A 25,222-nucleotide genomic window follows, 5' to 3' on the forward strand; every position below is an offset into this window, starting at 1 on the left:
CAGTCAAGCGAGCAGCGTTCCCCTGGCTCCTCCGGGATGCGAATCCCGGCCGGCCCGAGAGCTGGGCTCTGCCATGTCCACGCAGGGTTTATCTCTCCGGGAGGCTGATCCCGAGGTTTCACTCTGCGGGAGGAAAACCCCTGGCTGCCAACGAGGAAATAAATCCAAAGCGATTTTTTTCTCGGGGCTCCTGTGGATAAAACACCCTATATTTCCCGTCGGTGGGAACGACCTCAAACCCTGCCCAACCTCCCGGTGATCCCGGGGTTTTGCAATCCCTTTCCGGGCCGATTTTCCCGATGGTTGGCGGGGTTTGGTTTTTCCCTGCAATCCGTCAGTCTCTCCCGCAGGACGGAGGCGGTGCCGGTGTCGGTGTCGGGGCCGGTCCCGTGGCCGCTGGCTGTGCCGGGGCAGCGCCGGGGCCGCTCCGCTGCCGGAGGGGTGGCGGAGCCGGCCGCCAACCTCCCGTGACGCCGGGGAGCGGCCCGGCCCGGCCCGGCCCGGCCAGCCGCACGCTGCCCTCTGCAGGCAGGCAGCCGGCCGCGGGGGCACCAATCCCCGCCCGCGGGGGGCTGCGGCTGCTCCCGCCTCCCTCCCGGGATGTCCCCCTCAGCCGCGCCCGCCGCCGGCCCGCAGCGCCCCTTCCTGGTGCGCGGCCGCGGGGGAAACTGAGGCACGGGGCACGCGGGCTGAGGGCGGCGCGGGTCCTCCGCGCCGGCAGGGGGCGCTGCGGGCGGCGCGGCGGAAGCGCGGCGGGCGGGTCGCGGGTTGCCATGGAGGAGCTGAGTGCGGCGCTGGCGGCGGGCGTGGGGCTGGCGGCGCCTTGCAGCCCGGCCGCGCCGCACCCGCGCCTGGCCGCCTACAAACCCCGCGGCGGCCTCGGGCAGGCCGAGCGCCGGCAGCGCCTGCTCCGCATCCAGAGAGAGTGAGAGCGGCAGCGGGCCGGCGGGTGGGAGCGCGGGGGAGCTGCGTGAGGGGAGCGGCCCGGCCGGCGTGTGCCGTGGGTGACCTGCGGGTTGTTCCCTCCCCCCAGGAGGCGGCTGGACTATGTGAACCATGCCAGGAGGCTGGCGGAGGATGACTGGGCCGGCGTGGAGAGCGACGGCGAGGACAAGGAAGGGGAAGATGCGGAGGAAGAGGCGATGGACGTGGATGCTGGCAAAAAGCTGCCCAAGCGCTACGCCAATCAGGTGAGGAGCAATGCCGGTGGGGCAGGGATGTGGGATGGTTCGAGGCTGAGAGGAGCGTGTCCTGCCCGGCTGGGTGGGTGCTCACAGAGAAACTGTGCTTGTTACACCTCCCAAACACGCTGAGTTCAAATAGAAAACACGTAGAGATGGGATGTGCTTTAGAATAACTTAGGTTGGAAAAGACCTCGAAGGTCACTGATTCCAGCCATTGACTCTGCATCGCCACCTTAGGAGATTTCAGCTCAGCCAGCAGCATGAGTACCCAGTTAGGCAGTATTCAGCTAAAGGTTTCTCTTTCCTTGTGTTTGGAAAGGAAAGAAGGACAAACTCAGCTGGGTTTTATCAGCATAGGTGCTGTATCAGTCTTAGATAACACACAGTTACTTAGGCAATCTCTAAAGAGGTCAACTTGTCCAGGCTCCTTACTACTAATATTTTGGAATCTCCAAGCCCTGCTTTGTTTTTAAAAAATAAAGTACTGGAGTGGGGCCCAAGGTGTGGGGTGCTCATTCAAAGGCTGTGAGTCCTGTGCTATGGTCTGAAGCTCAGTCAGCAGCTGGGAAGCAAGAGAAAGGTTTGGGGAAGAATCTGTTAGTCAGGTTGGACTTCATTAAAGGGGAGGGAAGGAGCCCTTTCAGGGTGACAGGCAGTGCCAGTTGCCTCTAAAGCTGTCAAAACAAAGTCAAAACCTCCTTGCTTTACCCTTGAGCTGTTTGTTGTCCATAGCTTCAGGAGAGTTGTTCCTGACTGGTTCTTCTTCATAGCTGATGCTGTCAGAGTGGCTGGTGGATGTCCCCTCAGACCTGGAGCAGGAGTGGGCTGTGGTGGTGTGTCCTGTCGGGAAAAGGGCTCTTGTGGTGGCCTCCAGGGTAAGTGAGATTCCAGCAGCTGCTAAAGAACTGAATGTGTTCACAGCCAACATAAACCTGCCTTGACTGGGGTTTTTTTCTCCTTTTTTCCCTCACAGGGCACAACAGCAGCTTACACCAAGAGTGGCTTCTGTGTCAACAGGTTCCCATCCCTGCTGCCAGGGGGAAACCGGCACAATGCAACCGGTGACAAAGGTACAGGTGTGAGGAGGCCTTTGGGACAGAGAGGGGGGAGCTGCCTGGGAGTTTGTGTGTGCTGACAGGCCCAGTGCTGTGCCTCCAGCTCCCCCTAGTCCCACAGCTATGTCCCTTTTTTGTCAGCTTCAGGCCTGTTTCTGTATCTCTGGGATAACTAGATGGGAATGATATCAGATGACTTTATGCTAGATGAGCACATAGAATCCCCAAATGGCTTGGCTTGGAAGAGACCTTAAAGATCATCCTGTTCCACTGCTCTGTCAAGGACAGAGAACCTTCCTCTAAACCAGGCTGCTCCAATCCCTCTCCTGCCTGGCCTTGAACACTTCCAGGGATGGGGCAGCCACAGCTGCTCTGGGCAACCTGTGCCAGGGGCTCAACACCTTCACAGGAAAGAGTTTATTCCTAACAACTAATCTAAAATTGACTTTTTCCAGTTTAAAACCATTGTCCCATGTTCTGCCACATCTTTTAATAAGCTTCCTGTTTGACTGACACTCTTAAACTCCGACATCCTCTCTGTCCTCTAACAGAGACCTTTGTATGGTGTCATCTTCCTTAATACACCTTGAAATTGTTGGGGTCTTTTTTCCCCCCTTGAAAAGAGAGGCTTATTGTCCAGCAAATGCCATATTCTGAAGCATGCCCTCACTTGTGCCTCTGCCTGGTCCCTTGCAGCCTCACAGCTCAAGGCTTTTTGTGGTTGCAGTTTCTGTTAGCTGAAGGGGATCCCTCTGCATGCCACAGTCCCACATCAGGGCAGGATTAATTTTGGAGAGCTGGGACCTGGTGTTTTCCAGCTGGGTTGGGCAGTGTTTGGAGCAGGTCTGGAGCTCCCTGTGTTTGTGTGTGCAGTGTACAGCATCTTGGACTGCATCTACAATGAGGCCAAGCAGACCTACTACATCCTGGACGTGATGTGCTGGAGAGGACACCCCGTTTATGACTGCCAGGTACTGAGCCCCTGCCCTCTCTGGTGTTCTCTGAGCTGCTTTCCTCCAGCACCATGTGTAACTCACTCTGCAAAAGGCAGATATTTCTCCTAAGCACAGCTTTAGGGCTACTGGGTAACTGTGTGCATGTTTTGGGGGGGAACAGCAGGGTTTGGGGTGCTGTTCCTGCAGGTGAAGTTGAGTTTGTGAATCTCCCAGGTGAGCACAAAGGAGCAAAGATGCTTGGCAGATACTGTCAGGGAATATGTGGTGAATGGTCACTAACTCTCCCTCCTTTCACAGACTGACTTCAGATTCTTCTGGCTCTCCTCAAAAATCCAAGAGGAGGAAGGGCTGGGAGAGAAAAGCAGGATTAATCCGGTAAGTCCTTTTGTACTGAGGAGGAGACTGAGGGAGTAAGCTCTCCTGTTCAGCAGGCTTCAGCAGTTTCTTTCACAAGTGGAAGCTTTTTCCCTTTTTCTTTTCCTTCCCCTCACAGATCAGGCTTCAAAGCTTAGATCTGATGAAACAGGATGCCGTGGTCAGGATGTAAATAGATCCACTGCATATTGTAGATGAGTTCAGTGGGGTTTTTTCCCCCCATCCTAAGTGCTGAGGGAGATCACACTGCTGCAGGGTATCAGCTAACTTCCATGCTGTTTTTAGCTTTCCCTTGTAATGGAATGGAAAACCAGTGTGGTTTCTTCAGGAGCAGTGTTGGTTGACAGCCTGACTACAATGGGATTTATTCCTGCAGTCTTGTGGGTTTGTGAAGCTCTAAGCCTTCCCTCTGTTTAAACTGATCATTGAAGTTGTCAGGATGAATGCAGAGTTCATGCTGAGCCAGAACAAAAAGTCTTCCTTTGAACGCTTACACATGGGGGTCAGACCTAGAGCCCACAGCACTTGGAAAGTGATTTTTGTGCACAGACGTGAGAGATTTGTCTGCTCAGACACAGCCAAGCAGAGCAGCTCCTGTGAGCTGAGCATCTCCTGTGAGCTGAGTGATAGATGGGGCTGATGCAGTGAGGGTGTCTATGTTCAGATAACATCCTATGCTGACTCCCAACAGGAATATCCAGAAGATAACTACCTAATGCAGGGGGAGTAGTTTCACTTTTCGTTTCCTGGGTGGAAAGCTTGGCTTGGCTGAGCCAGCAGCCTGGAGCAGACGTCTGTCTGCTTTGCATCCTGCCCAGAGGTCATCATTTTCTATTTTGGTTAGAAGAGCATCTCTGGGTCATCTCTGAAAAGCCCTTCCTGCAGTCTTAGGTGTTTGGGAAAAAAGGTATCAGGAGTATGTGGGAGCTTCTTTCCTTCTTATGCCAGATCCTCCACTGGAGGAGTCCTTTTTTCTTAGTGCTGGATTCAGCAACTTGTTCTCCTCTAGACAGAGACTTGCCTCTTCTAACCCTCTCTTACTCTTTCAGTACAAATTTGTGGGCCTGCAGAACTTCCCCTGCTCCTCGGACAGCCTGTGTGAGCTGCTGGCTACAGACTTTCCCTTTGAGGTGAGAACACACAGGTGAGGGCTGGACCCCAGCCTTGGCAACAGCTCTGCCAGTGCTGGGAGAGAGGTTCATCCCCTCTCCTTGGGAATTTGCTCTCCTGAGGCTGCACAAAGCTTGCCAAGTTGTTGTTTCCTGCATGTGGGATGGATGCCTATGCCCATATTTGATTTGTTGCCTTGTCACCGACCTTATTCCACCATACAAACAAGCAGGAGTTAAACCACAGCACTCCCTGAGTTTGTGCTGCCCTTGCTGCAGTTGACTGTGTCTGAAAGAGCCTTTTTGGGATGAGAAGACACTCAGGCTGCCTCCAGAAGCAGCACAGCTCAGGTTCACACAGCATTGTGATGGACAGCTGATCTTTTTAGTGCCAAAAGTTTTACTGACCACTGCCCTGGGTGGGCTTGTGTGTGTGTTTCCTTGGTGTTGGTGCTTCCAACAAGGCACCTGGCTCTTTTGTGGGGAGGAAGGAGCAGGGTGGTGGTAAGACTCCAATGGTTTTTGGAGAGTTTGGGTGTTCATGATGGTGCCTGAGGGATACTGGACCTGGGGGCAGTTGGCTGTGGCAGAAATGACTGAACAGGACACCTGTGTTTGCTTCATCAGCTTTAAAAGTAGAATCACACAATATCGAGTGGAAAGGGACCTGCTAATAATATCAAAGTCCAGCTCTGGCCCTGTACAGGACAACTCCAAGAATCCCACCCTGAGAGTGTTTTGAGCTCTGGCCAGCTTGGGGCTAATGAATGCTGCTCTGGGGAGCCTGTTCCAGTGCCTGACCACCCTCTGGGTGAAGAACCTTTTCCTAATACCCATTCTAAACTTCCTCTGGCACAGCTGTTGTGCTGTTCTGACCTCTGGGGAAGGGCAGGACAGGCACCTCCCTGTGCCACCCTGCTCAGTTCTGTCTGGTTGTGAGCAGGGAGTCACAGGCCCTCGTGGAATCAGCTCGGGCTGCTTTGCCTGCCCTGGCTGATTGTCACTGCAAGGGAAGGGGATGGCATTCCAACCCAGTGACAGTGACAACATCTGTGAGCCAGAAGCTCTTCCAGTAACTGCAGCTGTTCCTGGGAGTACCCAGTCTCAGCCCTACATCAGGAACAGCCCCACAGAGATTTCTTGTCCCACGAAGCCAAAAGCCATGTTGATGTGACAAGTGTCTCTCGTGCTCTCCCATCCTGAGTTAGCCATTAAAATAGGTGTAAGTTTAAGTTAAGGGCACTGACTTGGCTGTGAGGGCTGACTTTGCTTTCTACTTGTGAAAGCCAGGACAGTCATCAGAGCAAATTGGAAAGTCCCAACCCCTCGCTGGTCTTGCCAGACCCTGCTCTGAGCATGGATTGAAGAGGCTTCCCAGCTTTCTTACAGCTGGCTTGCTCAATAATAAATGCCCTGACTGCCTCTGTAGGAACAGTCATTCCTGGCTTTCCCGAGGTAGAGTCTTCATTCTTTCCTGAGCCATCTGCTCCCATGAGGAAAGGCTAAGGAGCGTTTGCCCACTGCAGTCAGAGCTGCAAACTTCTGGGCTCCAAAGGAGGCCCTTGCCAAACTCTGGAGCAGGAGATGGAGCTGAACAGGCTCCAGCTGTGTCATCCAGCTGTGATTTCCCCCCTAGGCCCTCTGCCATATCAGGGTGTGACCCCAAGAAGAAGAATGTGGTGTACGTTGGCTCAAAGCAGCCCCAGCAGCACAGGAACCGTGGTGCTTTTTCCAGGAAGAAGGGAGCTGTGGGTCTCTGCTGTGTGCCACAAGAGGGAGCCCAAAAATCCCCAAAAACACCTTCTACCACTGGCACAGAGCAGGATAAACTGCAGGAGGCAAAATACATCCTGACTGTGGATGAAGGGTAACAGAGGTGCTCTTAGGTCTGAACCCAGCATCTTTTGATCCTGACAGGGATCACCACCTGTGTGGTGGCCACAGAGGGGGTCAGTGCTTTCAGATCGGGGGTTTCAGAGTAATATGTAACCTCAGAGCTGATCCATTCTATTCAGTGGACTCTTATTCCCTGGAATTCAGTAGACTTTGGATCAGTTGACTGACTGAATTTCAAGTGGTTTTTGGAGTGGATCTTAAAAGCTGCTGTCCTTCTCACAGATCTGAGTAAAACAACCCATGCTTTCCACAAAGTCAGGGAAGCAAAAGCCTCTGAGAAACCCTGAAGTTTAGGAATGGGAGAACTGTTAAGCACCTAAAATCTGGAAAGAATGGCTGTGGAATGTTAAATCCTGCCAGGCCAGTCTCTCCTCAGGTGTGGTCATTTAGGGACAGCGTCAGTCCTTGTTCTGATGTGGCTGCTGTCACTGTGGTGACTCAGGGTCAGGGCAGGGACCCAGCCAACAAATCAAACAGATGGGAAGGAATACAGGAATCACTTAAATCAGGGAATGGAGAATATGAGCTATCTCCACCAAGCTGAGCTCCTTTGAATTCTCTAGCTTGGGGAAGGTATTTGGAGTGATCTGGAAGGCCCTTCCAGGCTCTGATCTTCACCAAAGCATTCCTGTGGATGCTGGAGAATCCCTGTGTCTCATCGAGTGCCACAGACCCACAGGAATGGGCTGGATGCACTGGAGCACTGCAGAATCTGATTCTTCCCAGGAGGCAGGGTGGGGGAAAAGCTTTTCACTTTATATATCCACAGGGGTTGCACAAGCTCATCATGATGTTTACTGTTCTGGTTTTATGTTTTCCTAGCACAGAAATCCCCCTTTTTCTGGGGTTATTTTGCAAGATGTTAACTGAAAATTATGGCCAGAATAATGCCAGAAGCTTTACACTCTCTGTCAGAGGTTAGCATCTGTGGAGCAGGAGTGGATATAAGCTGCTTTGTGCTCAGCCAGTGTTTCTGTTCTGGAGGCTGTAAGATCAAGGAGGGGCCTGGGAGCAGTTCATCCTGAGGTGGGTTCTTGTCCTCCTCTCTTCTGCCCACTCAGCCATTCTTCCTCGTAGCCAAATGGCCTTTTAACAGCTTGTGGAGCTAAGAGGAGCACCACCTCCAGCATTAGTCAGCCTGACAGCAGGATCCAACCTTGCAGAGCACACCCCTGGGAAGCGTGGGAAGAGGGGGGACAAGAATCCCTGAGCACGGTGGGGAAGTGGGGAAAACGTCAGCCAGCTGCAGCACTGCAGAGTATGGAAATAGCACAAGAGTTAGGGCCTAAACCTTTAAAGTCCTGAGTGCCCTTAACTGTCACTGATTGCTAGGAGAAGTTATCTCCTGGGAAACATTTAAGAATTTTTTTGGCATAAGCCAGCTGAAAGAGCTGTTAGGAGCCGGGGCTCCTTGGCGTCACACGCTCGGGCTAATTACTTTCCAAATGTATTATTTAAAATAACCCTAATCCAGTAAAGTGGGCTGCCTTATTCAGAAACTCTCTGGCTTTTGTGCAGAATGGGATGAAAGCATCCAGAGGACATTGCTCTGTGCCGACACCAGGCTGGACTCGTTTGCCTTTGACAATTTAAAGCCATCTGGGAGTCGCTGATCTTTCAGGGCAGGAGCTCTGCAGGTTTCTTCTTTCCCTTCCGCTATTTATTGCACCGCTTGAGGAAAAACGATCCAGCTGGTGGTTTTGGCCTGCAAACTCAGAACAGAGCCGTTGTCTGGTGCCTGGTCATTCACCTGCAGCAGCCTCAGCTCTGCCCTTTCATTCATTGTCTCTGCTGCCCACAGGTGGACGGGCTGCTGTTCTACCACAAGCAGACGCACTACACGCCCGGCAGCACCCCGCTGGTGGGCTGGCTGCGGCCCTACATGGTGCCCGAGATCCTGGGGCTCGCCGTGCCCCCCACCGCGCTCACGGCCAAGCCCGACTACGCCGGGCGGCAGCTCCAGCAGATCATCGAGAGCAAGAGGAGTAAAAAGCTGGCGGAGCAGCAGGGCCGCCCCAGCGGGCAGGAGGACGCGAGGAACGGACGCTACGAGCTGGAACACTTGTCCACCCCACAGCCAGAAAAGTCTCCGGAGGGCCGGGGTGGAGCAGTGAGCCAGATGGAGAGCTAAACTGCTGGGCAGGGAAAAGGCTCCCTGCTTCTCACTCTGCCTCTGGGAGGGGGCAGAGGAATGATGATAGGATGGCTTTGTTTAAAGGGCATGACAGTGGAGTATCTTGCCCCAGGTGCTGCTGGAATTTTTTTTTATATTATTTGTTATTACATACTTTTTTTTTGCCAGGACTTCTGTGAGGCCTTTACAGGATTGTCTGGTTATTCGCTAAAGCAGTTGTATGTTGGGAAGTGATCCATCCCCATACCACAGGGATGCAGTTCAGATCCTGACCCTGCTTCTGTTAGAGTCTGGGCAAAATTCCAGCATAGGAACAGTGCTTGGACCTCTGAGGTGCAGCTGCTGCTTGTGACCCTTGCAGCAGCCCCACCTTCCCAAGCCCTGGAAATCAGGGCTTCTCAGCCTTTGATCCAGCTGTTTTCTGAGGCCTTTTCAGTGAAAGTTGTTACTGACAAGAAGTTTGCAGTGAGCTGCTGTAAATCCAAAGGCTGGATTTTCAGCACCCATGCGTTCTTGGGAAAATCTAAATTTCCCTGCGTTGCAGCAGGACCTGCCTCGGAACGGGGCTTTGTGCAGCACAGGCACGGCAGAAGCCTCTCTCTCCTCCAGGCTTTTCTCAGTGGGGGGAGGAAGGAATGGGTTTGCTCAGAAAAACGCTACCATTGATCGTGCCAAATAAAAGGTTTCTCAGAAAGACAAATTCTTGAGCGTCTTCCTGCTACCTAAGGGTGGATGCGTGCTGTGCCTCCCAAACAGGGATTGAAAAATTGGTTCCAGTGCTGACTTGGAGCAGAGCTTGTGTGGGTTTAATTCTCTGCACATCGAGGTACTTCAGTCTCTTGTCCTGTCTTTCTCATCCCAGCCCAATCCCACTTTTTAAGCACCGGCTGCTTCCCCCTCCCTGGTTTAGGGGCATGAAGTGATTATTCTGGCTGTCCCCACGTTGGTGAAAAGGAGGGAGATGAAACATCAAGCTCAAGGCAGCACTGGGGACTCTTCTCCCAGCTCTCTATGGAAATGCCCCTGGAGGAGATACGGAGAGTGGGGATGGCCACCTGCAGATAGTGGGTGTGCTTGTATCCTGCCCTTGCACCCCCCGTTTTTCCCAGAAGAAGCCTGGTTTCTGTGCCAAGCGTGTGGGCTGTGTGTGACCATCTGGCTGTGCAGCCGCTATTGATGATAGCACGGGCAGCAGGAACCGGCCTGGCCGCGGGAGGGGGCTGCCCTCCGCTCCCCTTCCCCGGCTAAGAAGTGGCAGCCCGGCCCCGCAGCGCTCGGAGCTGTTGTCTTTCAAACACCTGCTTAATTTACTGTTTTCTGGTTTTTTTAACATATGATGCAGCTAGCCCAGGGAAAGAGGATGAGCACCTGGAGTGCCTTAATCTCCCCATCCCTCAAGGGTTCCCACCTTCAGGCTCCCTGGCTGGCAGACAGCTGCGGGGAAAGAGAGCTGAGGAGGAGACGGCATCCAGCCTCCTGTCAGCACGGTTTTCCTTCCATCAGGCAATTAAACCCGGAGGTGGGCATCTGGATGGAAGATTTGTGCGTCCCTTAGGGCAGAGAAAGCTGCAGCTCAGGTTACTGCCCTCCAGCAGCCTTCCAAGGTCCTCCAGCGAGGGAAGGAGAGGAAATACAGCCGGAGAGGGGCTGTGTGCGCTGATGTAGGAGAGCGAGAGGGAAGCGACTGCAGCTTCCCGCCGGCTCCAGATGATGCCTCATAGTTTCCCTTTTAAAAGCAAGAGCTGGGCTGGAGAAATAAATATTTGCGTTACAGTTCCTGTTGGGAACGAAAGGCTGTTTTTGGAGGGAGGGTGTCAAACGGAAGTCGCAAAGCCAGCGCAGTTCGGTGCCGTGCTGTGTTTGCTGGGTGCGATCCCACTCCCAGCTGGAACGGGCAGCAGCTCTGCTGGAGGGGTCACCCCACCGGGAGCTGAAATTTGTTCTGGGGCAGGAGAGCTGAGCGGGCAGCTCGACCTGGAGACATGGCCTGGGGCGCTGGCGGACAGAGCCAGCCTGGAGCTCTCATCCAGCCGGGGCTCAGCCCCTTCCCTCTGCACTACTTCCATTTTCTCCCAGTTAGGTGCACAGGCTCCGGCTGCAGGCACGCTGCCAGCACAGTGCTCCTCGGCTGAACAAAATGTCCCCTTGTCCCAGGGCCCGGCTTTTCGGAGCGACCGCTGCTGTGCTTCCCCGGGATCCCCGCTCCTTCCCGGAGCAGCTTCGGGACTCTTCATCCAGGCGCTGACACCTGCGCTCAGCTGGGAAGTGCAATTTAGGGATCGTGGAGGAGGGAGTGGAAAGAGGCGCCTGGAAACCCCGGACTCCTGCTCGTGGGGGGAAGGCTGCGCGGCTGCAATCCCGGCAAGGGAGAATGCTGTGCCGGGAATTTCATCCAGTTAACAGCAAGGGAGGATGCGGCTGCCGGGAATTTCATCCAGCACCAGCGAAGGGAGGAGGATGCTGCCACCATTTTAGCGGCGGCGCTCCCGCTCGCCGCGGCCGGAACCGGGGCTGGGGGAGCCGGCGCGGAGCTCGGGGGTGCCCGGGCCCCTCCGGCCCCATCCCGGCCGCTGTCCCCCGCTCGCCCCCCCGCCGGGGAGCGCTTCCTGTCCCCCGCCCGCCCCGCGGGGTCGGCGGAGCGGCGGGGAGGGGACGGGAGGAGGGACCGGGGGCTGCGGGCGCTTCCTGCCGCCGCCCCCGCCGGGGCAGAGCGGAGCGGGGCGGGAGCTCGGCTCGGCCCGGCCCAGCCGAGCGGCGCTCCCGGGCCAAGCCAAACTTCCCGGGGGGCTCGCACATACGCACACACACATACATATATATAGATATTTAATTTTTATATATTTTTTTTAAATTTTAATTTCTTCCGCACTTTCGGCGGGGCCCCCGGGGCGGAGCCGCCCTCGCCGCCGGGAGGGGCCGGTGCCCGCAGCGCCGGGGATGGGCTCCGCCGGGGCGCCCTCCGCCTAGAGCAGCCCGGCTCGGCTCGGCCCGGCTCGGCGCGCAGCATGGCCGCGGAGCTCAGCGCCGAGGAGGAGCAGGTAGGTCCCGCCGAGCTCCTCTTCCCCGCGTCGGGCTGGCCAGAACCCCGGCGGTTCCTTCCCCCCACCGCTCCTTTCCCATCGTTATTTGGCTACCGCGGGTTGCCAGGCTGGTTTTTTCCCAGCCAGGCGATTCCCCCATCCCACGCATCCCTCCCATCCGTGCCCACGCAGCACCCACTCTGCACCCCCCATCCGCGCACCCCCCAACCTCCCCGTTCCCCAGCAGCCCCGGCACGGCCCGTGTCCTGGGTGCTTCCCACATCCCCAGGGCAGCGTGTCCCTGCCGGCAGGCCTTCCCTGCCGTGGGGATGGTGCGTGGGGATGATGCGTGGGGATGGATGCGTGTGCACGCGCTTCCCACGCCCCAGGCCTCCCGTGACGTCCCGGCTTCCTCCGCCGGCCTTGCGTCACCGCAGGAGGATGTTGCTGGGCTCGGAGAACGGGGCCCTGGAGCCGGCCGGGCCGCCTCGGGTGGCCGGAGCCATCCCTGCCTGTCCCCTCCTTTGTCCTCTTCCCCAGCCACGGCCGCTGTGCTTCCCTCGGCGTGGGGATGTGGAGCCCGGGAGCGGGACTGCCGGGCTCCGTCTGCCCCCTCGGGCTGTCACACTGGCCACGTTGGTGGCGCTGGGGGCTGCAGAGCCAGGGCAAAAGGTCCCGTTCTCCTCCCAAAATGGTCGGTTGGCTGGTTGGTTTTCTCTCCTTTAAAAATCCTTCGTTTCTACAGGGAGGTTTAGGAGGGTTGAATCAGAGATGCCGAGTTCTCAAAACCTCCATGGAAGAGCCCCTTCTGCAGCCTGTGCTGCAAATGCAGAGCTACCAGGTTTTTTCCTCCTGGGAGCAGCACTGCTCTCTCCAGTGTGTGATAAAATTCCAAGGAATGGGGAGTGTCCTTTGCCTTCTGTCCCCGCAGGTGCCTGACATTTTTCCTGTGTCATGGAGGGGGCAGAACTTCCAGAAACAGGGTTTTGGACATCCTGCAGTGGCAGGGAAGGCTGGTTTGCAGCAGGAGAGGGATCTGAGCTGTTTGGTTTGTTTGGGAATACTGGATGGAGAAGGTGAAAAGGTGTTTGCAATAATGGCTACAGGTTTGGGTCATCAGCTTGGTGTGACCAAGCTGCCTTTCGTGCTGCCCTTGGTGGCTTGGGAGCCAAAATAATGGGAATTTCCTTCTTTCCATGGGTAAGTGGTGGCTTGGGCTGTAACATGCCCTTCCTGCCACTCCTTCATCCTTCTTGGGACCATCAAGATTTCATCCACTCTCCCGTGGATGAAAGCCAGCAAGAGAGGGGGGAATTCACCCTTCTCCTCTTAGGCCAGCCTTGGGACATCTCTTCTTCTGGCTCTCTGCGGTTCCCTCCTTAGCCTATCCCCGAGGAGCCAAACCAATTTTCCTTGCGGGTTTTCAAGCCAGCTGCAATATTCACAGATTTATCCCCCACGTCCCCAGGCTGAAGAAGGAGGGTAGGTTTGCTGCCTGGGGGAGGAGGGCTGGAAGAACCCCTGGGTTCTGGCAGTGGTGGCTTTGTCACCACCCTGCTCCAGCAGAGCGGGGACGTGGATGACGCCAGCGCTCCAAAGACCAGCATTGTTCCCAACGCCTGGCTACGGACAATTCCACTGCCAGTGCTGCCCAGACAGGACTTGGTGCTGCAGCTCCGGGTCCCAGGCTTTGTTTTTGGCACGTGGAGCGATCCCTGCTCCGCTGGGACTGATGTGTGTGTAAATCCATCTGGGAGCGGGGCTAGGAATGATGATGAGCCAGTGGAGCGCACCAAGGGGGCAGAGCTGTGGCTGCATTGATGCTCAGCTCCGTAACGCCTGGCTCCCTGCTGTTGAATGGCGGCACTGGTAAGTTTGGAATTTGGTTTTGTTCCCAGGGAAAGCTGGAATTCATGGCTGAACTGCCCTGCAAAGCCAGTGCTCGTTCTGGTGCGTCCTCCCCTTACAAAAAGGCCGTCATGCCTCGTGACAGATGCTGGAAATGGGATTGTGTGAAGTGTGACTTCACTGTGAACACTGGTTCAGGCATCCTCTCCTCATTGTCATCATGCTCTTTGGGCCCCTCTTCCCATCATTTGGGGACACCCTTTGGGGGCTTTATTGCCGTCTCAGGCTGCAAGGTGTCAGCTCTGGTCCGAGCAAAGTGAGAGTTGTGCCTCACCCCCACGCCCTGACTGTCCTGCACGTCTTAGGGGAGGATCATCTTCACTGTTATTTTGGGTTTGCATCTGCAGCCCTGGATTTTGGGCAGCTGGGAGCCTCGGGGAATGCCCTGGCAAAGTCGAGGTGTGCCCAGGATATATTGGATAGGATATATTCATGGATAGGATATATTCCTATATGAGTGTGCTGTGTTAAGGCCGAAGATGGTTCCTGTATTGTCCCATTTGTTTTGTATTTGTGGTGCTTTGTGCGACTCTGGGGCCAAGTTCGGGAGCTCGTGGCTGCGGTGTGCTGGGAGACAGACTTCTGGGATGAGCCGGGCTCCTTTGGCCCATCCCACGAGAGGGGCTCGCTGTCCCTGACGCGCCTCCAGCCGCCGATAAACCCCGGCCCTTCGCTTCCTCCTGTCGGAAGTCATTAACACCGACAAGCTTTTCTGGCTCAATAGCTCCCAGTAGCTCTGAATAGTTCCCAGTAACTTCGTGCCGCTGCCTGACATCCTACACCGCCGCCTGCCTGCGCTCCCCGCTCCCGGAGCCAGCGCTCCGCACTCTCTGTCCCTCCTCCGCCTCCTCCCTTGAGAGAGGATGGAAACTGTTTTATTTTGGCGTGTGCCTGGTGGGAGCGAGGCGTTTGGTTCCTCCCTCCCTCCCTCCATCCTGCCTGCATCCTTCCAGCAGGATGCGCTGGAAGACTGGGCTGCTCTGCCCCATCTCCCTCGGGGCTCCTGTGTGGGACAGGAGATCAGAGCACAGCACTGGAGATCAGTGTTGCTGTCCTGAGACCCTCCTGGTGTTCCGTGTGTGTGTGAAACGTGTTACTGGGTGAGCTGGTCCATGTCTATCGCAGGTCCAAGTGTCAGCCCTCCGTGTTCATTACCTGTGATCCCACAGCCAAGTTCACTGCTCCGTGGTGGAGCTGCAACCCCAGCAGGTCACTGCCAGCTGGTGGGGCTGTGCTGTGTCTGAATGGGAGTTTCTTGCCTGTAAAATCCTCCTTTTGCTCCCCTCTCCTTCCCATAAGTGTCCTCCAGGCCATTTTTCCCACCCCTTGCTCCCTTTCTCATGTGACATTTATGCCATTTCCATTGCCACCACCCTTACTTTTGTTGTGGAGCTCCCAGCTTCACCCCAAGAAGCTGCTGGGTCTCTGGAGGATTGTATCTCCAGCAATGACCAGGGATGCTCCTTGGGCCCCCCTCTACCTCCCACTCCTCCTCCTCCTGCTCCTCCTTTTCCTCTCACCCTGTCTCACCGCACGCCCCCAATCTCTCCCACAGGCAACCAAGCAGTTCCTGGAGGAGATCAACAAGTGGACAGGCCAGTACAATGTGTCCCCTCTCTCCTGGAATGTGGCTGTCAAGTTCCTCATGGCCCGCAAGTTCGACGTCCTGCGGGCCATCGAGCTCTTCCACTCCTACCGGGTAAGGGAGAGGGGCTGGAACCCCCATCTGCGGGCTCTCTGCTCCCTAGGACCACCCTCCCTCCCCTGCTCCTTTTTCTTCTTCTCTCTCCCTTATAAGTTTTATCCAGCTGGAAAATCCTTTTTCAGCCAAGGCGGGTTGCCATGGAGATGTCACTGATCCCGGTCCCTTCCCCTCCTCTGGGAGCAGCCCTGGGGTGCCCTCCTGGCTGGTGTGTGCTGCCCACAGAGCATTCCCCTATGTATTAATGATATAGATACACACACACCTTTTCCAACCCGGTGTTGCAAAGCTGCTCCTTCTGTTACTGGGGAGAGTGCTGGAGAATGCTGCCATGGAGCAGAGGCTCCCTGGGGGTGGCTGCGGGGGGCAGCCCTGTGCCTGTGCCCCCTGTCACTGCCCTCCCTGCCCACAGGAGACACGGCTGAAGGAGGGAATTGTGAAGCTGAAGCCGCACGAGGAGCCGCTGCGCTCGGAGCTGCTCAGCGGCAAGTTCACCATTCTGGTAGGTGGGGTGTCCCCCAAGGGGGTCCCAGCTGATCCCAGCTCTGCTCCCAGCAGGAGCCTGACCCCATTTCCCCGCAGAGCGTGCGGGACCCCTCGGGAGCCTCCATCGCCCTGTTCACAGCCAAGCTGCACCACCCCAGCAAGAGCGTGCAGCACGTGGTGCTCCAGGCACTCTTCTACCTGCTGGACCGAGCTGTGGAGAGGTGAGCCTGCCTCTGCAGGGCTACCCTGTCTCACACCAGAGGGCCCCTGGGGAGCACAGTTCTTTCCAGGGAAATCACTGCTCCCCATGGCTTGATTCCCTGGTTTGACCAGCAGGTCCTCCTTGTGGAGTTGTTCAGCAGGGGAACAAAATCCCCCAAGTCCTGAACCAGGCTCTTTGCAGCCTTGCCCTGTCCACGCCCTGGGTTCAGTTTAGCAAAGCCCCAGATTCCAGCAGGCTCTGGCTGGGGAGGAGGCAGCCCCACCATCAGCCAGACGTAACTTGAGCCCTGCCAAAAATATAAACTCAGGACATTCCCCTGCCGTTTATCCTGCTGGGTTCTTTCTGTTTTTGACCTTACCCATCATGGGTGATGCTGCTAAGGCAAGCTTAAGGCACGAGTCAGGCTTAAATGAGGGTTGTAGGAAGAGATGGTGGAGCAGCTGGGAAGTGCAGAAGCAAGGTTGGAGTCTGTGAGTCCTGGAAGTGAAGGGATTGGAAAGGGATTTTTGGGGTTCAGCGTGGGGCAGAGCTTCTGATGCAGGAGCCAGGTGGCTGCATGTTGTGGGGTTGACATTGTTCTTTTCCTCCTCTCAGCTTTGAGACGCAGAGGAATGGGCTGGTGTTCATCTATGACATGGCAGGGTCACAGTACACCAACTTCGAGCTGGACCTCAGCAAGAAGATCCTCAATCTGCTCAAGGTGCTGCCTGGGGGTTAACTGGTGTCTGGGGACAGGAGCCCAAAGTCCTGCGGTTTTGGCACCAATTTGCAGCCCAGACCACACTGACCACGTCTGAGCCGAGGAGCAGCAGCTCCAGGAGCTGGGGAGGGCACTGGGAGCTCACAGGCTGCACCCGGCTGTGGCTGCGGTGCGGGCGGGAGGGATCAGCTGTCCCCGGGCTGGATTCCTCTCACAGCTGCTGGCAGTGCTTTTGGGAAAGCAGATGCAAATTATTTTTTCATCGTGCTGGCATTTGGTGCCTCCTCCCTTCTCCGGAAAAAAAAGCAATAAGAGTAAATACTGGCCGGGGCGTGTTCTTTGCACAATCCCAGTTCCCAGTCTTCACCTCTCCCCCGCCGAGCCAAACCCTCTGCCTACCTAATTCCAAGGAAGTAATTTGTTTCCTTATCGACTCATAAAGCCAAACACAGCTGTGAGCGTGCGAGGCACGCTTCAGTTGTGGCATTGCTATCGTCAGGTCCCTCTGCTGGTTGTCACCTCTGCTGGGATATGTCCTCTGCCACAGCAGAGTGGGTCTGACCCCCTCCTCACCCCGCAGGGTGCCTTTCCAGCCCGGCTCAAGAAGGTTTTCATCGTGGGAGCGCCCATGTGGTTTCGTGTGCCCTACTCCATCATCAGCCTGCTGCTGAAGGAGAAGCTGCGGGAGCGGGTGAGTGAGGACCCTCCTGGCAGGGGATTCTCCTGGCAGGGGATTCTCCTGGCAGGGGACTCTCCTGGCAGGGGACTCTCCTGGCACAGGATCCTCAGCTGGGCTGAGGCTGTTTTCCCTTTGTGACGAGGTGCTGGAAGCAGCTTGTGCCGTTCAGCCCCATCTGCTGGAAGCTGCTGAGCACCAGACAGCCTTGGCATCCCCGTCCCCATCCCCAGCAAATCCTCTCCAGCCTTCTTGGAGTCACCCCCGCCTTTCCTCTCCCTCTCACAGGTGCAGATGGTGAAGATGTCAGAGCTGAAGGAACACCTGCCCCGGGAATGCCTCCCTGAGTACCTCGGGGGGTCCCTCAAACTGGACCCCCTGAGCTGGAACTGCCGGTTCCTGCCCCAGCAGAACGGGCACCCCGACCCCCTGGACGAGCTCATCCTGGTGCCGCTGGCGGCCCCCAAAGATAACGGCTCCGTCCACGTCCCTGGGCCCCGGTCTGTCACCCTCCAGGAGCTGCTGGATCACGTCAGCCACAAGCAGAAACGTGGCATCTACGAGGAGTACGAAGACATTCGGCGCAGGAGCCCGGCTGGCACCTTCGTCTGCTCCTTGTGAGTCGCTGGGAGGAGCCAGGTGCCCCTCTCACCCCAGAAAGCTGGGTGTCCCCCCACCCCACGCTGCTGCTGCTGGGAGGGGGTTCCATCGGCCTCTTCACGGTGTGGTGCTTTGGGTTAGAGACAGAGAGCCCCGGCCTAGGGAGGTGTGAGCCCCTTTGTGGGTGCTGGGAACAGGGGGGAGCCGCAGAGCACAGCAGGGACCAGGACCCAGCTGGGACTCTGCTTCCCGAGGCTTTGGCCAGGTGATGGCAGCAGAGCCCAGGCTACAGGCCCCAGAGGCTTGCACAGAGGGAGGGAGGGATGCTCTGCCTTTGCCTTGCCTGGAATACATCCCTGCTTCCCTCTGGCCCACCTTCCAGGGCACCCTACAACCAGGACAAGAACCGGTACGGGGACGTGCCCTGCCTGGACCAAACCCGTGTCAAGCTGGCGAAGCCGTACAGCCGCCCCGAGGTGAGCCAGCCCAGCAGGGAAACTCACAGGCCTGTGGGAAGCTGTGCCAGGGTTCTGGAGGCCTTATCTCATCCGTGCTTTTCTCCCTGCAGCTGACTGACTACATCAACGCCAGCTTCATGGATGGCTACAAGCAGAGGAATGCTTACATTGGCACTCAGGGTATGGCTGAGCCAACGAGGGGTTGGGGTTGTTCTGCTCCTGATGGAGCACCTATAGGTTCCACCACTCTGCCCAGGGTGAGCCACTGGCCATGGGGAACATCCCAGGAGCAGGGCTCTGCCCAGCAGGTCCCCCTTCCCTCAGGGTGTATTTATTCCCTTCTCAGTTTCCAGCTAGTGGAGTGAAGTTTTTCCTGGGAGAGAGCAAGGGGATATCATGCTTCATCCACGACTGCAGCTCTCTCCCTCTCCCTGCCCCTATCCCAGCTCTGGATTTGCCCCAAGGATGAGCAGAGAGGTGGGATCAGCACTGAGCCATAGGGACTCGGTGCTGGGGGTGGCAGTCAGTGACAGCTCCAGGGTGTGTCTGTGGATCCCCACCTGGGTCAGCCCCCACAGGAAGGGGCTGTGATTCCCTGTGGGGGTCATGGGGGGCTGGCGGATGCAGCTGGGCTTGCCCAAATCTGTGGGGTTTTTGGGCTGATGTGTAGGGTTATCCCTGCAGGGCCTCTGGAAAACACCTACGGTGACTTCTGGCGCATGGTGTGGGAGCAGAACGTCCTGGTGATCGTGATGACAACCCGGTGAGTGCTCAAGGAGGGACACAGCCCTCTTTTCCTGTGCAAAATGAGCATTTTTGGTGTGGGATGGGCAGCACTGGGCTCGGTGAGGTGATCCTACAGTAGTGGTGCCAGTCCCCATAGATGGGGGACATTGGGTCAAGGACAGATTGGTCCCCAAAGCACCAAGGGTGGGTGGCATGGGAATGGGAGATGTCTCAGGCAGGGCAAGGAGGGCATTACCAGCTTGTCCTTGTCCTTCTCCCAGGCTGGAGGAAGGAGGCAGGAGGAAGTGTGGCCAGTACTGGCCCCTGGAAAAAGATTTCCAGGTATGCTTTGGGGCCCTGACCATCACCAACCTGGGCGTAGAGAACCTCAACCATTACAAGAAAACCATCCTGGAGATCCACAGCTCAGAGGTGCGTGCCCACACTGCCTTGGGTGGGAATGGCATGGGGGTCAGAGGAGCAGAGAGGGTCTGAACCCCCTGCTTCCCCCAGACCAGGGAGCGGCGGCTGGTGTCCCACTTCCAGTACCTGAGCTGGCCGGATTATGGCGTCCCCTCCTCCGCTGCCACTCTCATTGACTTTCTGGGGGCCGTGAAGCAGCAGCAGAGAGTGGCTGTCAGCGCCCTGGGGCCTCGCTTCAAGGGTCACCCCGGGGGACCCCCACTCGTGGTGCACTGCAGCGCTGGCATTGGCAGGACAGGTAATGGGTGTGGGGGAGCTTTGGGGGTGGATGTGGGGCGACAAGTCCAGCTTTTCCCTGGGGCATTTCCATCCTGGCAATCCACGGTGTGGAGGTTCTCTCTGACCTCCAGTGCTCTAGGCACCTGCTCCGGAGCTCTTAGGCTCCTACTTTGTCAGGTTATCTTAAATAATCGAGCAGCTAACAGTTACAAAGGTTATTTATTACAAAGCACATCAGTCTCTACAGGCAATGGCAAAGAGCAATGGCAAAGCAGCTGGCAATAAGCAATAAGCAATGGCTGGAAGTCCTGGCAAAAGCCAATGGCTAAAAGCAACAACTCTCCCCAATACAAACTCTTATATAGGATTTTTCCAACAAGCTGAGACACAAGCTCAGACCACCACTCCTTAACCTATTAGAATTCTAGTTTCTTAGCACACCAGGTTATGTATAGAACTACACATACAATCTGTTTGGTTCTATCTGAAAAATGTCAGCAATATTCTTGCTATAACTGACTAAGTCCTGTCTACAACTGTGGTCCTGGAGCCTCTATTGAAGATATCAGTATGTTTCAACCTTCACTAGAACTCGTTCTGCTACTCTGGCATTTGAAACCTTTCACTTACTAAAAGCATTAGAACTCACCCTAAAATTACTGCAGAATTCAGAGAGACCCCTGACTCACTGACTCCAGCACACGGTGTGTTTGCACGCTGTCCTCAGGACTTCCCTCAACCATCAGACCCGTGAGAATCCCCACAGGAGATCAGTGGGGTTCTCAGCAGGGGCAGTGACGGTGCTGTTTGTTGTCTGTCACCGTCCCCAGGTACCTTCTGCGCGCTGGACATCTGCCTGTCGCAGCTGCAGGACGTGGGCACTCTGAACATCTACCAGACGGTGCTGCGCATGCGCACCCAGCGCGCCTTCAGCATCCAGACCCCCGAGCAGTACCACTTCTGCTACACGGCCATCCTGGAGCACGCGCAGCGCGAGGGGCTGCTGCAGGACAGGGGCACGCCCGGGCACTGAGTCCCGGAGCCCTGGGCTGCCCGGCCGCCGGAGCAGCCGGCTGTCAGCACTGCTATGGAACTGTGCCTTATTCAACCCAAACGGTGGCTGCCGCTTGCCGGCGCGGGAAGGGGGCTCTCGCTCCTCCTCCCCGGCATGTTTTGGTTGGGTTTGGTTGGTTGGGGGAGGTGGTTTGTCTTCTCTTCAAGTTGTTGGGGTTTTTTTGTTCTTTTTTTTGTTGTTGGGACCACCTAAGATGTACCTAGAGAGGGGCTTTGCAGAGCCCTAGGAAATGTATTCCCGGTCTCGGGCTGAGGAAGAGGCGCGTGCTTCGGTCTCAGCTGACGTTCCATCTGTGTGTCTGTATGTATGTGTGTATATAATATACCCCGCTGTGACCCCCTGGCTATTATATAGATACATATATACAACCTCCCCTTTAGCAGCTCCCCCTGTCCTGCCACCTCACTGCTGTGACCTCTTGAGCGGTGAGTTTGGTCCTGGCTCTGTCTTGTCCTCCCCCTTCCCTTTATTTCCCTTCGCGGGCAGCGCCGGGACCCGGTACCCATCCTGTGCCCGCCCCGCTGCAGGCACAGGGATACTCGATGGCATCCCCCTGTTTGTTTGTCTCATCTTCCCCACGGAGAGAGATAGCAGCTGTGCTCCTGGGGGGTCTGGAGGGTTGGGGTGGAGCTGGCAGGCATCCCCTGCCCCCTGGAGTGGGAGTCACTAGGTACGAGGTGACGGGCCGTGGCACCGACCGGCTCTCCAGGTTGCCCGGCTTTCCCAAGCTGCCGCTGGGAACCTGCAGGCCCAGCCCTGCCTTGAGTCATGGCTGGGAAAGCGCTGAGCAAGAACAAACCCCAAACCCTGGAGAGGCAACCAGCCTCTGCCCCGGCCCCAGCCCCCACCACTGCCTGGGCCTCCCCAACTTTATACTGTAATAAGCTCTTTGAATGTGTATATTCTTATTTTTTTATAATCTTGGGGGAGGGGGGCACAGGGTTTGGGAGGTTTTGTTTTCTTTTGGGTTTTTTTTGTGGTTTTTTTGTTTGTTTTTTTTTTTGTTTGTTTTATTTTTTGTATTTAACATTAACTTGATCCAAGCCAGAGCCAGAAGTATTTGTAAATGTTCCTATTTTGCTCTCAGAGAAGCCTTTTTGTTGTTGTTACTTTTTTGGGAGTTGTTTTGTTTTTATTTGTATTGATATATAAATATACCACCAGTGACCAGTCCTCTTTGCTGTCATGGGGGCATTGGGCAGGACAGAAGACTGAGGGAATTCAGAGCTTTGTGATCTCTAAAAGCCAGCTGGCCCCATCCCTGGCTACACCTGGGCTTTGAGGGGCTGTGTTTAGGGCTTCTTCTGGCCTGGGTGAGGCTGAGGCAGAGATAACCAGGCTGCAGGAAGCTTTCCTGGGCAGGCAGGATAGTGTCAGGAGGAAAGGCAGCACAATGGGCCTGCATAGCCAGGGGGGACACAAACCACCCTGCTCCAAGCTCCTGCCTCTTTCCCAGGGCCTTGACAAGCCCCAGGACACCAGTTCTGTCTGGCCGTGGTGTCTGCCTGCTGCTGCAGGATATGGAGGTGCAGGCATCACCTCTGTGCTCCTGGATCCCCTCTGAGCAGACATGCAGGGCACAAAAACCAAGGGGAACTCCTGGGCTGTCAGGCGGCCCCAGTGCCTTCAGGTGCAAGTGATGCCAGTCCCAGAGCAGCAGCCACAGCCTGAGGCTTAGGGATGAGGGAGGAATAAAGGCAGCTTGTGCAAATGAAGCCCTGGAGCCAGCAAGGGAGCTCGTGCCCCAGAGCAGGGCAGCTGGTAGGTGTGAAGAGCAGCACCTGTGTTTGCTCAGCTGGAGCCTAAAAAGTGAGGGATGCCAGTCTTTCTAGGACTAGCACAGGGAGAAGCTTTCCCCTGTGCTCTGGGCATGGAGTGGCTTGGCTGTGCCAAACCAAGTTCAGACACAAGCATTGAAAGGCTGGAAAAGAACCAGAGGCAGCAGGGAATCTGTCTGGAAGGGCTGCATGTCCTGGTGCATAGAAGTGCACGAGGGGTGGGTGTTGGGAGCCTCCCTGGAGCTGTGCACATCCTGCCTGCAGAGTGGTTCTGGTCCAGCTGCAGTGTCCCATCCTTCCAGGTACCATTTTGCACCCAGCTGTGTCCTGGAGCAGCGTCAGCCCAGCGTGTGATCTGTTCCTGCAGCTCAGGCTGCCCCAGCGTTTCCCTGCAGGACCCAGTGTGGGGTGGCTCCTCGAGGGAGCTCTCATCCTCCAGGAAGGTTCCCAGGGCCCTCCCTCCTCACTGCCAAACTTTTTCACCCAGCTGGGCTTTCTTCACACGCAGGAAGGGGATGTTTGCAGTTCACTGTTAATCCTGTGCTGTCAGCAGCAGCTCTCTGTGGCTCGGCAGGGCTTTTGGCCAAGTGTCAGGTCCAGATCCAAAAGCTGCAGGTGATGCCAAGTGTTCCACGTGGCCCCACGAGTGTGCCCAGCCCCTGTCTCTCTTCCACACTCTTTGAAATCCCAACCAAGCCTGCTCTGTGCACATGCTAAACGTGGTTGTGGTGCCTTCTAGCTCAATTTTATGTGATGTGAGCACAGACAACTAAAACTTTTCCCAGACTCATGTGCCTGGGTGTCTAGTAGGAATAACCAGAGGAGAGAGATGGGGATCACCAGTTCTGGCTCTGAATGGGAACAGCTTGGATACACTGCTCCCTTCGAGGAGGGATGAAGATCCCATCTGTGCTGGAGGCGGAGGAAAGGGTTGTAAACCTTTTCCATGGAAAAACAACCCAAACACTCACCCTCCCTTACTATTTCCAGGGCTGCATTTCTTCTCAAAGCCAGCGTTTTCTGTCCTCTTGCACAACATGATGTTTTATTCCATCCATTCCTTCTGTGCCAGCAGGCCCTGCTGAGCAGCAGAAATAAGGATCTCTCTGGAAATGGTCACTTCATGCAGACAGCCAAAAGTTACTGGAAAGAAAAACTTTGTACTGCTTAGAGAGTGGTGGGAAAAACGGACTGTTGACTGCAGGATCATCTCCCCTTCCCTGCAGATGCCCAGAGATTGGGATCAGCCACCACGGGCAAAAGTAACAGCAATTCCAAGAACAAAATTCAGAGTTCCGCTGGAGTTTGGAGGCGGGGATTTAAAGGCATTGCAGGGCAATCCCAAAGCGGCGCTGCCATGGCTGTGCCCACTTATCTCGTTCGGCTTTCTTGGCTGCACGACGATTACTTCAGTGCTCGTAATTTTGGAGTTTGGAAAGAGCCTAGCTCCAGAGCGCTTCATTTCCCAGCCCTTCTGCTTCCTTGCCTGCGGTTCCCGGCTCGGGCTGGATCTCCGGAGTCAGCGCAGCCCTGCCAGGTTAAACGAGCCCAGCTGCAGGGAGCTCTGCTGCGCCTGTCCCGGCAGCGCCTCACCGCCTGCTCCCGCCCCGAGACACGGAACAACAGCTGCAAAGGAAAGCAACCAACTGGCAGATTTACACCTGGTTTGAACGAAGGTGCTCATTTTAATAGAAGCGTGGAACGTGCGTTTGTATTTCACCCTTTTCCCCAGCACGCTCTGGCGGCCCAGATGAGCACGAACCAGGCCTGGCTCCTCCGCCTGGGGAGCCCAGCACCCCATGCACAACTTCCCAAAGGGAGAGAGAAAAGCCACGGACGCAGGCTTTAAATGAAGCCCCGATCTCCACCTCTTGTTTCAGCGGCGGGGAGCGCGGGGCTCCCTCCCGCCGAGAGGCCTTTCCTCAGCCCCTCAGCCGCGCCCCCTCCCGCCGTGGGCGGCGCGGCCGTGACGAGCGGCGCCGCGGGGCCAATCGGCCCCGGGGGGAGTTCCCGCTCCATTCAGGGCTGCTCGCCTGCGCGCTGGGGGTATGTAACAGCTGCTTCCCCCACACACACTTTCCCAGCTTCGCCCTCCCTTCACGGGAATCGCTTCCCAAGGGGCGGGCGGGAACCTGAGGGAAGCGATGGGGGGGGGGGAATGAGGGGAGAGAAGCGCGCGCGCGCTCCGGATCCCGCCGGCGGGAAGCGCGCGACGGGCGGCGGGAGCGGGCGGGGGGGGGCGAGTGGCTGAGTGTGTGTGCGCGTGGGGGGAGGAGGGAGGGGGGCGGCCATGGCCGCGCTGGCCACGCCCCCTCCCTCGCACGCTATTGGCTGCCTCAGCTGAGGGCCCCGCCCCCCCACGGCGCGCACCGCCCACGGCCCCCCCCTCCTGGGTGCGTGCGTGCGTGAGTGTGAGTGTGTGCGAGTGTGCGGAGCGTGTGCGTGAGCCAGTGTGTGCG

The 25,222-nt window shown here is 56.6% G+C and overlaps 2 protein-coding genes across 3 annotated transcripts in view; both read left to right on the plus strand.

The window, feature by feature from the left end:
- Window positions 1-299: 299 nt before the first annotated feature.
- LOC306808147 (tyrosine-protein phosphatase non-receptor type 9-like) lies at window positions 300-22,152 on the plus strand (the record flags this gene model as incomplete). 2 transcript variants are annotated; one of them, XM_079318379.1, is made up of 19 exons in its annotated part: window positions 300-925; window positions 1,034-1,190; window positions 1,955-2,059; window positions 2,158-2,254; window positions 3,113-3,210; window positions 3,493-3,570; window positions 4,620-4,700; window positions 15,193-15,336; window positions 15,752-15,841; window positions 15,922-16,046; window positions 16,643-16,748; window positions 17,329-17,439; window positions 17,713-18,041; window positions 18,407-18,500; window positions 18,593-18,662; window positions 19,167-19,245; window positions 19,490-19,640; window positions 19,722-19,929; window positions 20,741-22,152. In XM_079318379.1, 19 exons carry the CDS (start codon window positions 300-302, stop codon window positions 20,941-20,943), a joined length of 2,952 nt encoding a protein of 983 aa, XP_079174505.1. In that variant the 3' UTR covers window positions 20,944-22,152. The 2 variants fall into 2 exon arrangements, with proteins under 2 accessions (XP_079174505.1, XP_079174504.1); XM_079318378.1 differs by lacking the exons at window positions 300-925; window positions 1,034-1,190; window positions 1,955-2,059; ... (2 more) ...; window positions 3,493-3,570; window positions 4,620-4,700 and adding an exon at window positions 10,543-11,747.
- A 2,572-nt stretch (window positions 22,153-24,724) lies between these two features.
- SIN3A (SIN3 transcription regulator family member A) overlaps window positions 24,725-25,222 on the plus strand; it is a 30,397-nt gene continuing 29,899 nt past the window's right edge. The window contains exon 1 of the mRNA XM_079318364.1: window positions 24,725-24,809. The gene's annotated coding sequence lies outside the window, so the exon portion shown is untranslated. The remainder of the gene's footprint in view (window positions 24,810-25,222) is intronic.

Source organism: Erithacus rubecula (genome assembly GCF_903797595.1).
Source record: "Erithacus rubecula genome assembly, chromosome: 14".
In the NCBI taxonomy this organism is placed as follows: Eukaryota; Metazoa; Chordata; class Aves; order Passeriformes; family Muscicapidae; genus Erithacus; species Erithacus rubecula.